A 13098-nucleotide genomic window follows, 5' to 3' on the forward strand; every position below is an offset into this window, starting at 1 on the left:
CATATAATCCTCAAATAAAATGACAAATTAGGCATTATTTGCCTGATTTTATAGACTGAGGGAAAAAAAAAAAACAAACAAAAACCCATGGAAGCAAGAGTAAAAATAAAAATAAAAAATTTAAAAAAAATAAATCAATGAGTAGAGAATTCGAGAAAAACTGCATAACATAAATGAATCTAAAGTACAATTGTTGCTGTTATGTGCTGTCAAGTCACCTGTGACTCATAGCGACCCTATATATAATAGCTCTGAACCCTGCCCTGTCCTGAGCCAGTCTCATGAATCCCACATACCTCTACTTCCATTACCCCAGTTACTGTGTCAGTCCATCTCCTCTCGATCTTCCTTGCCTGCACTGTCCTTCCACCCTTCTTTAGCATGATGTCTTTCTCCAAGGACCAGTCCCTCCTGGTCACGTGCCCAAAGTATGTGAGACAGAGCTTCAAAATCCAAGCTTCCAAGGAGAAACTTGGTTTCACCTTCACAAGGACAGACCTGTTAATTTTCTTGGTAGTCCATGGAATGTTTAATACTCTTCTCCAGTATCACAACTCAAAGGCATCAATTCTAATATGCTGAATGAAACAAATCAGTCATAAAGGGACAAAAAGTATTTAAGATTAATAGTTCTGAAAAGCTAAAGAAAGGTTTACTTACACATAGAGTCATTTTTGGATGATTACCAGGGATGGGAAGGGAGTAGAGATAATAAAAACAAATTAAGATAGGAGAGAAAGGCAAAAAGAAGATGATTGGCATAATATCACTAAAGGGAAAGCAGATACAAAAAAATATAGAAGGATTAATAGAAATTATAATTATAGGGAGGAAGGGAGAAAAATTAATGTTATAAAAATGTGTATGAATGGTTGGATGAGAAAGTCATTTGTTTTGCAAAATCTCACTCAAGTCACAATTTTAAAATTTAAAAATCAAAGAAAGTATTGCTTTGTGAAAATGTTTTCAAGGACCACACTGGAAATAAGAGAAATACAAATCCAAACCACAGTGAGTTACCATCTCACTCTAGTAGCAGTGGCCAAGTCTTACAGGGAAGCAAGTAATAAATGTTAGAGAGGATGTGGAGAGATAGGAACTCTTACACAATGTTGGTGGGATTGTAAAATAGTACAACCACTCTGGAAGGCAGTTTGGTGTTTCTTCAGAAAGCTGAACATAGAAATTCTATATGACCTAGCTATCCTCCTGCTTGGAATATACTCAGAGAAAATGAGAACTGAGGAACAAATGGAGAGTTGCACACCAGTGCTCATAGCAGCGCTATTTACCATCACAAAAACATGGAAACATCCCAAATGTCCAGCCACAATAGAATGGATTGAGAAATTATGGTACATTCACATGATGGAACACTACGCATTATGCAGGAGCAATGATTTTGTAAATCACTAAATAACTTGTGAGGGACTGCAGAGCATTATGCTAAGTGAATTAACTCAGTCCCATAAGGACAAATACTGTATAAGACTATTATTGTAGAACATGTATGAGAATCCAAGTGGAGAGAAGGTAAAGCAGAAACGTGAGGATGGGGAGGGAGGAGTTTAATCATAAGGTCACACAATTTGATAGGTGGAGGGAAGTGTGGATAAAGGAAATGGCAAAGATCTGGTGTGGAAAATGTATATGAACTCTGTAGGTAAACCAGTATAAAACAAAAATTCTCTTTAAAAAGAAATAAGAATGTCACTTTAAAAAGCTACGATACCTCTGGTCCAAACCATGGTATTTTCAATTGCTTCATATGCATGTTAAAATTGGAAAATAAATCAGGAAGACTGAAGGAGAATTCATGCCTCTGAATTATAGTGTTGGCAATAATATTTAATGACCGTGGACTAGCAAAAGGACAAACAAGTCTATGTTGGAAGAAATGCAACCAGGGTGCTTCGTAGAGACAAGGACAGTGAGACTCTGGGCATGTTATCAGAAGGGATCAGTCTCTGAAGAAGGATGAGAGGCTTGGAAAAGTAGAGGGTCATCAAAAAAGAGGAAGACTCAATGAAATGGGTTGACATAGTGACTGTAAAAATGGGTTTCACAACATTTATGTTCACCAACAAATAAAAAGAAAAGTTTAAAAAAAAATGGGTTTCACATAGCAGCGGCTATGAGGATGATGAAGGATGGGGCTACTAACTGACCCTCCAGCAGGTTTTCCAAAGCTGTAAATTGCATAGGAGGAAATTGCCCATCTTTGTCCCTAGGAAAAGCTGGTAGATTCAAACCACCAGGGAAGTACTGTCTTTGGGTTATCAGCAAACTCCCTACAGACTATGCCACTAGATATTGTCATGTGACGTTGAGTCGGAACCAACTCATAAATGACCCTCCAGTGGGTTTTCAGAGGCAGTATATCACATGAAACCTTTACCTAAATGAAGAGGCTCTTGTGCAAACAGAACAAGAGAACGCTACATGGTTTAAAATTAAGGAAGGAGAGAATCAGGGTTATATCCTTTCTCCATACCTATTCAATCTGTATGCTGAGCAAATTATTCAAGAAGTTGGACCCTATGAAGAAGAACGCTGCACCAAATTGGAGAAAGACTCATCAATAACCTTTTTTTATGCAGATCACACAACTTTCCTTGCTGTAGGTGAGAAGGACTTGAAGTCTTTGCTGCAGAAGTCAAAGACTGCAGTCTTCAATATGGATTGTGATGTCAAGAAAACAAAATTCTCACTACTGGAACTATAGGCAATATCACGAAAGACAGAAAAAATATTGAAACTGCTAACAATTTCATCTTCCTTGGATCCACAAGCAACACACTTTGGTATCAACAGTCAAGAGATCAGGAGATATATTGCTTTGGGAAAGGCTACAGTCAGAGACCTCTCCAAATTACTGATGAGCAGTGATGTAATTTTGAGGACTAAGGTGTGCCTCATTCAGGCCATGGTCTCTTCAATCACTTGCTATGCTGCTGACAGCTGGACAATGAATAAGGATGACAGAATTGATGCATTTGAGCTGTGGTGTTGGAGAGAAGCACTGAATATCTCATGGACTATCAAGAGAGTCCATCTGTCTTGATAAAGGTGCAGCCAGAGTGCCCAAGGAGACAGAGATGACAAAGCGTTATCTCATATACAGTGTTGCCAGGGAAGGCTATTCCTCAGATAGGAATATTGAAGGACAGCGAAAGACATGAAGACCCACAACCAGGTGGATTGACACAGTGACTGCAGCAAAGGGTTCAAGTATGTCAGAGAGCGTGAGAATGGCACAGAATAGGACAGAATTCAGTTCTCTTGTTTATACAGTTGCTATGAGTCATACTCAACTCAACAGCACCTAACAACAATAACAAATCACACAGGAAGAGCTTCTTCTTCCCCACCCTTCTTTCATAAAGCCAAATCCCATGCCTTTGGGATTGCAGTGCAGCTTCTTACCACTAGGCCACCAGAACTCGCTTGTATATGTTGTTGTTGTTAAGAGCCGTTGAGTTGCAGGCAACTCATAGCGACCCTATGAAGGAAAGTCCTCAACACTTGTGTGTCTTTCATCCTCTCTCCAGGTTCATAGGGTTTCTGGAGGCAAGCTATTACGAAAGTGCATTACACTTGTACATAGGGTCCCTATAAATCAGAATCAACTCTAAGGCCCCTAACAACACCGAACTCTGAGCTCTTTGAGCAAAGGAATAGTATCTTAAGATTCTTTATATACCCTTCAGTAATTGTTGGATGAATGAACACACAAATGAACAGATGAGTGTGCATATGCATGTGTACAGGTAGAACTGCTCTTTTCCCACCTTAACAAGATGAGATTTGTACTATTATTGATGTTCCACCTAACTGTTAAGAGATATCATGGGCTAATAATCTTCGTCAAAAGCATTGTTTTTCTTTGTCTAACCTAGATTTCTCTAGGCACAACTTCAGTGCACTATCCTGCTAATCTAGCTCCCTGGCCACTGTGACTAAAATCTACTTCTTTGCAAACAGACAGTTACTAATTTGTTCTTTAGTCTTCTTAACGACAAATTTAATACAAACCTTTATTATTCCCTCTTTGGGGACCTCTTGATCTCGCCTTCACTTGGCTCCATGGCTCCTTGGGCCTTTTGCCAAGCAAAACTCTCAAAGGCTTCCTTTAGCTGAAGACGCAGGAATGGGACATATTGTTCTCCACTGAGCCATGTACAAACACACAGGTGCTTACTCTCCCGCCTACGTACACAGGACACACACTTTTCTGCACCCTTCATTCTCAAATCCTTGGTAGGCGTATACTCAAGTTGGGCATCCAACAGAGTCACAGACCCATCTATCTCCTCTCCCCCTCCGCCGCTATGGCCTCTGTGCATTCTCACGCACCTGTGCACACACCCACATTCAGATGAATAGGCACACCCACACCTATACGTTTTACCAAGTGAGCCATGCTGGGTGGAGCTTCTGAAGCCCATGTCTTTCTCCTCCCCTTTCTCACTCCCATTGGCTACCAAAAGCCAAGCCTTCTTTCCTTTCACGTCCACAGTGATTTTCCACTTCAAGGCTGAAAGTCAAGAGTAAAAGAACCGAAATTGGCACCTACCGCTTCTTCCTCTCTCCTTCCATTTCCCAACACTCCTTCTATTTACTCAGAGCACACATATCACTCTCCACCTCCTGCCCAACCTTCTCTGCTTTGGCGGTAGGCAGCACAGCTTCTAAGTAGTTTTACCTCATGGAAGAGAACAATAAGGAAGCAAAGGAAGCTGACCTATGAGCTGAGTCCCGTCTCAGATCCACTGACAGCCTGGGTTTCAGGGACCGGTGGCCGGCCAGGCACTGTGTTGTTAGATCAAGGGGTGCAGAAGCATGAGAGTAATATAACATTCATTCCTTTACTCACTCAACAAATATTTATCCGGCACCACAATAATGTCAGACACTATTCTACTTGAACAAAACCAACAAAAATCCTGCCCTTGTACAATCTCTAGGTGGAGACAGAAAATAAATAAGGGCAGTATATTGGTGGTGATAAAATAAAGCAGGGAAAGAGGACAGGGCGGAGCCCAGGGGTGGGAGTCCAATCCACAGGGGTGGTTAGGGAAAGATTTACTTGAAAGAGGATATTTGAATAGACTGAGGAGATAAGGAACCTACTGGAGGTGCACCAAGTGGCAGACACCTGCAAGTAGAGTCAGAAAACTGGGAGCAGAAAGCGTCTTGACTAAGACTAAGACCATGGAATCTCTCTCTCTCCTTTTCTTTTTTTTTCTCTTTGTAGTATTTTTAAAAAATTTTTATTCTGATTTATTTACAAAGTTTGAATGCATTGTTATTCAAAAAAGATCCTTCCCATTTCCTTCACCTCACCCACCCATCGCATTGTGTAACCATAAGATTAACACTTTACCCTCCCCCACACACTTTGGATCCTCCTACTTATTCTACAATAATGGTTTTATACAGTATTTTTCCTTGTGGGATTGAGTTAGTTCACTGAGCATAATGCTCTCCAGTCCCTCCCAAATTAGGCAGTAATGTATAAAATCATTGCTCCTGTGTGCTGCGTAGTATTCCATTGTGTGAATGTATCACAACTTCACAATCCATTTGTTTGTGTTTGGACATCTTGGCTGTTTCCAGGTTCTTGCAATGGTGAATAAAGCTGCTATGAACATTGGTGTACAAGTTTCCGTTTGAGCCTCAGTTCTCATTCAGTTGGGTTATATTCCAAGCAATAGAATAGCGGGGTCATATGGAATTTCTATGTTCAGCTTTTTGAGGAAGCGCCAAACTGCCTTCCAGAGTGGTTCTATCATTGTACAATCCCATCAAAAATGTAGAAGAGTTTCTATCTCACCACATCCTCTCCAACATTTATTACTTGCTGTCCTATTAAACTTTGTCACTGGACTCTCTTAATTGTTAGGCAGAATGTATGTGTAATGACACAGAAAGGAACCCGTATAGAGCAGCTCTTCCTCTAGACACAGGGGTTAAAGAAGTACCAGGAAAGATGTTGTCAGGTGTTATCAAGTCATAGCAACTCATAGCAACCTCATGTGCCATGGATTAAAACTCTGCCCAATCCCATTCCATCCTCATTTCCCCACTGTGCTTAAGCCAATGTTGTGGTCAACATGTCAATCCATCTTGTTAAAGGTCTTCCTCTCCTTTGACCCTTCCAAGCATGTCTCCTTCTAAGAACTGGCCCTTCCTAAATAACATTCCCACTGAATGGGAGGCAGAGATTCCTCACCCTTGCCTTGAAGGAGACCCCATTTGCAATTCTCCAAGACAGATTTGTTTGTTCTTTTGGTAATCTATGGTATATTCAATACTCTTCACCAGCACCACAATTCAAGCTATCAATTTTGTCTTCTTTATTTACTGCCCAGCTTTCATACACATATGAAGTAACTGAAATACCAGGGCTTCAGTCAGGCAAATCTTATTCTTTAAACTGATATCTTTGTTCTTTAGCTTTGTTTGTTTGTCCTTAAGAAATAAATTATTTTAAGAATTGTTGTTGTTAGGTGCTGCTGAGTCAAGTAAAACTCATAACGACCCTATGAGTAAAAGATCTGAACCCAGTTCTGTCCTGTGCCAACCTCACACTTTCTGACAAGAGCCCATTGCAGCAGTCACCATGTCAAGCCACCTGGTTGAGGGTCTTTCTCTCCTTAGCCAACCCTCCACCGTTCTCAAAATCATGTCCTTCTCCAAGGAATAGCACCTCCTAGCAGCATGCCTTAAGTATGTGAGTGGAAGCCTCATCATTCTTGCCTCCAAAGAGCACTCTGGTTGCACCCTCTCCCAGACATAACTCTTATTTCTCTTGGCCGTCCATGGGATGTTCAGTGTTCTTCTCCAATACCACAGCTCAAGGGCACCAATTCTTTTTCTATCATCCTTATTCTTTGCCCTGGTCTCGGATGCATAGCTAGAAGTTAGAAAGTCTATGGTCTGAATCAGACGGTACCTTAGTCCTCAAACTGATATCACTACTCAATAATTTGGAAAATTCCCTAACTGCAGATTTTCCCAGTGGAATATGTCCCTTTATTTCCTGACTGCTGGTACCAAGGGTATTAATTGATAGAATGACTGGATTTTATATTTACAATGATATACTTTTTCTAAAAGACACAAAAGATGACTTTACACATGAATTTCACCTGATGGGCTACATAGGAATCAGATTAACTACATTTGTGGAAGAAATCAGTAGAGAAGTTCAATATCAGCAGTCAAAATTAGGTCAGGGGCAGACTGTGGGTCAGATAATCAATTACTCATGTTGTTGTTGCTGTGTGTCGTTCAGTCACCTGCAACCCATTATGATCCTATGTACAACAGCCTTAAACCTTGCTCTATCCCTTGCCAATCTTATTGTCTCAGACACACCTACCTCCATTACCCCAGTCACTTAATCAATCCATCTCATTGAGGGTCTTCCTCTCCTGCACTATCCCTCGACCCTCCCAAGCATGATGTCCCTCTCCAAGGATTGATCCTGCCTTGCAACATGTCCAAAGTATGTCTGATGAAGCTTCAGAATCCTGGCCTCCAAGGAACAGCCTGGCTTCACCCTCTCCAGGACAAACTTGTTTGTCCTCCTAACAGTCTATGGTATATTCAATACTCTTCTCCAGCACTGAGGCTGAAGAAAATGAAAATAAGTCTGCAGGAACCAAGATACGATCTTGAATCAATTCCATCTGAATTCCATCATCATCTTAAAAATAGGTTTGAGTCACTGAATACCAATGATCAAAAAGACCAGATGAGTTGTGAGATGATACCAAGGATACCATCCATGAAGAAAGCAAAAGTTAATTACAAAAAGAGGAGAAAGAAACAAAATCTAAATGGATGTCAGAAGAGATTTTAAAGATTGCACTGGAATATCAAGAAAGGGCAGCTCAGGAGGTCAAAGCAAAGTATTATAATGGAATGTGCAGAGAGCTGGAATTTTAGTGAATAGAGGATATGAACTCTGTTGGCCTGGTGGCTAAGAAACTGTACTGCAATCCCAAAGGCATGTGGCTCGAGGTCACCAGCTACTCAACGGAAGAAGGATGGGCAATGTCCTCCTGTGCAATTAACTGCCTCTGAAAACCTGCTAGAGACTCAGCTGTTGGTTGATTCCAGCTCTACAGTACACAACAATAACAAAATTAAAAAAAAAAATATGCCTTCTCCAACCATCTTTGGTTTGTGCTGAAGTGTAATGACATTACAAGGAATTATATCTCCTCTCTCTCCTGAGGGTCAACACATTTACATTTCTTGAGCACTTATTATTCTCTAGACATTAAGCAACATGTAGCTAGAAGAGGTGGAGTGTCAGTAAAAGAGGAAGATCTCCAATGAGATGGACTGACGCAGTGACTGCAGCAATGGGCTTAAGTGTGTCAGAGATGATGAGGATGGCACAGGACAGGACTGCTGTTCATAGGGTCACTATGAGTCATATTTAACTCAACGGCACCGAACAGCAACAGGCACTACGCAAAATTTTACCTAAAACCAAACCCAGGGCCATTCTCCCAGCAGAGCATCTGGCGAGTTTGAATTGCTAACTTTTCAATTAGCAGCACAACATGCAAAGCACCATATGACCAGGGCTCCTTATGCAAAGTTTTTTTCTACCTAGCTCAACACAACTGAGTCAAAATTGTCTCATAGTTGAACATCTCTAGTGGGTTTTCAGAGGCTGTATGGGAGATTGTCCATCTTCTTCCCTCAGAGCCATGGAGGATTAGAAATGCCATGGAGGATCAGAACCTTTGGACTAGCAGTAAGTTATCTTTACGATAACCCCCTGAGGAATTATCTCTCTTGCATATAGGGGAGGAATCCCCCTTCTTTTGTCCTCCCAGCACTTCTACCACTCTACATCTTGCTAAGCTCAGAACGGCACAGGTTCGGCCAGGCTCACAGCTCAAATACTTGTTCCACTTCTTTGCTGTGTTGGGCAAGTTATCAGCTTCTGAGACCCAGTGTCTGCACATTCATACAAAACAGGGAATATAATCAAGTCTTAGCCCCCTCTTGGGCTACTATAGGAATCAAATAGGAGACTGTAGTGGTTTTGTCTTGGTGCCTCAGAAGGTTGTCTCTCTCAGAAGGTTGTGAGGCATGTTATCAGTAATCTGTAGCTATTGCCAGTTAAGTTAGAGAAGGTGGCAAATAGTTTCGTTTTTAGTACAAATATCAGTGAACTCAATGTGTTATCTGTAATGACATCATTCTTACTCATTTGCATTCCACAAAGGTTCCCTAAATAGGAGATAACGGGTCCTTGTGACAGCAAATCCTATGAGAATTTGAACATAAGCTGCAGGCTACCATATCTGTGTCACAGCCTATGGGAATGAGTGCAGCAAAGAACAAATAGCATCTTGGTGTCCAAAGAGTCACCAAGCTGAGGCTAATGTAAAGCACTGAATGGCATGGAGCCAGCACACAGTAGGTACTTCTTGGCAGTGGGGAGCCAAGCTCAAAAGGGAGCACATGAGGGCTGAGAGAATGAAAACTCTGGTTATAAGCCACTATATCACCCATCTCCTTCAGGTAAAATTTGGTAGCTTTCCTCTCCTAAAGAGACATCCTAAAATAGAAAGAGGGAGAAGGATAATGGAAGTTAGGCCCCTAACTAGGCTGTCTGATGGGAGTGGGACTTGATGCAGGAGGCCAGGCCCAGATATTGGAAAGCCACAGATCTGACTAGTCAGGTGGCAACAAACATGGGTGGTCCACTTAGAATCACCTTAGACTAGTCTAGCATCTACTTCCAAAACAGTCACTGAAGACCTTATGGAGTCTGTTCTATTGTGACACATGAAATTATCATAAATTGTAATCAACTTCATGGCAATTGAGAAAATTGAAATCAACTTGATAGCGACTGGAAATTGAGGAGAAATAACTGGTCCTGACCCCAAAATTGATCCTCTCGTTTCAAAGCACCCATTCAGAAGGGAAGGTCGCCTGGTAGGCTCTCCCCAGGAGGGTGCATCCCAAGTCCCTTTCTCATTGCAGTCCACTCTTGCTCATTCCCTGGCTGGCTTTCCAGGCCCTCCTCACTACCTACCGCATCCTCACTCCCAAACTGGGCTGGCCAACTCCAGTTGGAGGTCACCTTGCCCCAAGCCTGTTGGAGGGGCCTCCTACGTGAAAATGGATGCACCTGTCAGCACCTGCCAGGACTGGGGGTTATGCCAAGAGTCAACCCCACCCTCTCACATTGGCTGAGAAGCTAGGGAATGGAATCCAGCCAGGAGCTCCAGGCAAGACTGTCCTGCTCAGAAATCTACTGGGTGGGTTAGGCCTTTACCTCACTGGAGACACTGCCAACAGACCCTGCATTATGGCCTCCAGCCCAAGAGCTGCTGTGAGGTCTCATTTATTCTCAACCTTAACCCACCTACAGCACCAGTGAAGAGGTGGTTGGCATTGCAACATCTCATGTCAAAGCCCTCAGTCGCTGGATCATTCATTGCCCTTTTCCCAATATTCCTCCCTTCCCCACAGTGGGTACACAGTGGTTCTAGACACAGCTGGAAGTCAAAAAAGACTGGGATTCTTTATTTAAATCAGTACGCTCACATTCCTCAAGGCCCAGACCATGGCAGGCAGCCCTCCCTCCTCTGTCCCCTCACTGCTGCCCCTTAGCCACAGTAAGGGGAATGGAAAGTGGGAAGCCAAGAGGGCTTCAGCTAAGGACTACTGCCCAGATGTGCGGTGAACACAGTCCAGCTGTGGCTGGAGTGGCAGCCGCCACAGGCCCCACCCTATAAATTAAATCCCTGCAGCCACAGCTTGTTGAAGGGCGGCCAGTCCAACACCCGAAGGCCAGGAGGCAGTAGCCCTGAGCTGCAGCCAAGGAATGGACTGAGGGTGCAAAGCCCAGGAAGAGAGCTCAGAGAGAAAAAGAATCAGGGGGTAAGCCCCAAATTTTGTTCCCAGGGTAAAAGAAGCCAGTTGGTCCAGTTTTGGTAGATTTGGGGAAAGAAATGGGAATGTATTAGTAAAAATGAAGAGAGGCCACCAGGGGACACCTCCAGAGGAGACAGGCCTGGCCAGTCTGTACCCAAAACTGGCAAGGGGAGCTTTGAGGGCTCTGGGGCTCTCAGGGAATATCACTGCTAAAAAAAATATTTATATATATTAACCATTCACGGGAGGGTAGGACAGGGGGCCGGGCAGGATCAGAGAATCTGGCGTGGCATCCCATAGCCGGTCATGCCTGCTTGAGATGCCCCACGGTTGGTGCCCATCTGCAACCCTATCACATTCTTGCCCTCTTGCAGCTGGTTGTCTGAAAAGTTCCGTGGGTTCTCCTTGGATTTCCTGGGTGAAGAGAGAGAGCGTGCGGTAGTTAGAAGGTAGTCAGAGGTTTTTCCAGTAAAGCTCTTTTCTGGACAAAGCACAAGCCTTGCTCTGGGCCCAGCGCTCCTTCCAGCTCTGCTATGAGAGCCTTAAGCTTTCTGAATTCTCCTTCTCATTTCATCTCAAAGAGGACAGTCACTTGGCATCCCACGGAGTTACAAGGATTAAGTGAGATGAAAAGTGGGAAAATGCTTTGGAAAGGGCCAGCTATTCTTAGGGACATGAGTGGCCAAGGATACTGCCCTGGTCTTGAAGCTGCCCGAACAATACTTACTTAGGGAACCAGTTGGGATCCCCAGAAAAGAGGCCATCATCTCGGGCTACCGCCAGTCCACCCAGATTCATCAGCGTCCTCTGTACACAGGCCATGTTCTTCCCTAGGAAGGAGAAGGGGTGTGTTGGGTTCAGCAGGACTGGGGCCCTGGATACCGAGATTTTACCTCCATCACTCAAATACATTGGTCTGGCCCTCTCTCCCCATATCCTTTTCCACTCCCATCCCCAACATAACTAACTCTCCTATAAACAAACATATACACCCCTCTCTGTCGCTGGTCAAGATGAGATCCCAGCCTGGCCTCTGGTTTCCCCAAGAACAGCCTCCAGACCCCAGACCCCATTCCTGACTCACCTTCCCAGAGGTCCACAGTCTGGAAGATGTCAGTGGTGTTGATGCCATAGCGCTCAGCTGCTTGTAGAAACTGAGAGATCTGCTCCATCTGCTTGAAGGCCATGGTGGAGGCCTGGATCTTCTTTACTGGGGCCTGGCCCTCAGGGTACAATCCATTAATGAGCTCACAAAGCACCTAGGTGAAGGAGAGCAGACATGCAGAGGTGAAGACATGCTTACGGTGGGTTGGCATGTGCTGTCTTTGACACCAGCAGCTGTGGACCAGAAAGCCTCCCCTTCTGCCAGAAGACAGTTCAGATCCCAGCTGGAATGAGCACCAAGGGTGCTTCTGAGGCCACAATGAAAGCTCAGTGGTTAGTCTTCCTTTTTCATTCTAATCTCCCTCAGACTACAGTGGACTCTCTTCCTCTTTGGTGTCACCTAGGGCCCTCCAGCTATAGGAAGACTGATACTTCTCCTCAGCCTTCACTGGGAGGAAGGAAGGAAATCAGGAGTCTTTGGACAAGATGTCAATACTTATGAAGATTTGGGAACTGGGATGCCTTTAGCCTTCTCCTCTTCAGGTTGAATTACACCAAGGTCCCCACACTCAACCCTGTTCCTCAGCACTTCCAGAGTCCCAGTGGGCCCAGCTCTCACCGTTCCGTCCTTGAGCCAGTTCTGGAAGTTCTCCCGGCCAGGCTGAGGCCGGCCCACATCCTTGCGGCACTGGGAGGTGATCCACTGGATCAGGATCTGCTCCAGATCTGGGTCATACTGTTTCTCGATCTTCTGCTGCACTTCCCGGCTCAAGCCATAGGCAGGTCCTCTGTTTGCCATTCTGAAGGGTAGTAGCAGCTATGGGGAGAACACATCCAGGCATGGGGTCAGCATTCTGCAGCGAATGGGGGTGAAGGATTCTGCCTGCAGACATGCACACTGTATCTCTTCAGGGGTGAGAACCAGAACTGTTGCCATACCAGGGAAATCTCTTCTTAACCCTTGGACACAGTACTACTCAGAACCCAAACTCAAACCCACTGTCAATGAGTTCATCCCAACTCCTGGCTTCGGAAGTTGTAAATATTTAAGGGAGGAGACTGCCCATCTTTCTC

The 13098-nt window shown here is 44.0% G+C and overlaps 1 protein-coding gene across 1 annotated transcript; it reads right to left on the minus strand.

Annotated features, from left to right (window-relative positions):
* Nucleotides 1-10999: 10999 nt before the first annotated feature.
* Nucleotides 11000-12852, minus strand: TAGLN2 (transgelin 2). Its single transcript, XM_006895452.1, has 4 exons — nt 12644-12852; nt 12005-12179; nt 11648-11750; nt 11000-11334 (listed from the first exon to the last, which is right to left on the minus strand). The coding sequence occupies exons 1-4, from the start codon at nt 12821-12823 to the stop codon at nt 11193-11195; spliced, it is 600 nt and encodes a 199-aa protein (XP_006895514.1). The 5' UTR covers nt 12824-12852; the 3' UTR covers nt 11000-11192.
* Between the last annotated feature and the right edge of the window lie 246 nt (nt 12853-13098).

This window comes from Elephantulus edwardii, unplaced genomic scaffold, assembly GCF_000299155.1.
Source record: "Elephantulus edwardii isolate Elephantulus edwardi_28Jun2011 unplaced genomic scaffold, EleEdw1.0 scaffold00168, whole genome shotgun sequence".
Lineage (NCBI taxonomy): Eukaryota > Metazoa > Chordata > Mammalia > Macroscelidea > Macroscelididae > Elephantulus > Elephantulus edwardii.

Excerpts from the sequence above, each read along its gene's own strand:
- TAGLN2 (XM_006895452.1), bottom strand. The coding sequence starts at position 12,823 with ATGGCAAACAGAGGACCTGCCTATGGCTTGAGCCGGGAAGTGCAGCAG. Across the intron at positions 12,180-12,643 it reads ACTGGCTCAAGGACGGAACG|GTGCTTTGTGAGCTCATTAA; the intron begins GTGAGAGCTGGG and ends TCCTTCACCTAG. Across the intron at positions 11,751-12,004 it reads GACTGTGGACCTCTGGGAAG|GGAAGAACATGGCCTGTGTA; the intron begins GTGAGTCAGGAA and ends TCTCCTTCCTAG.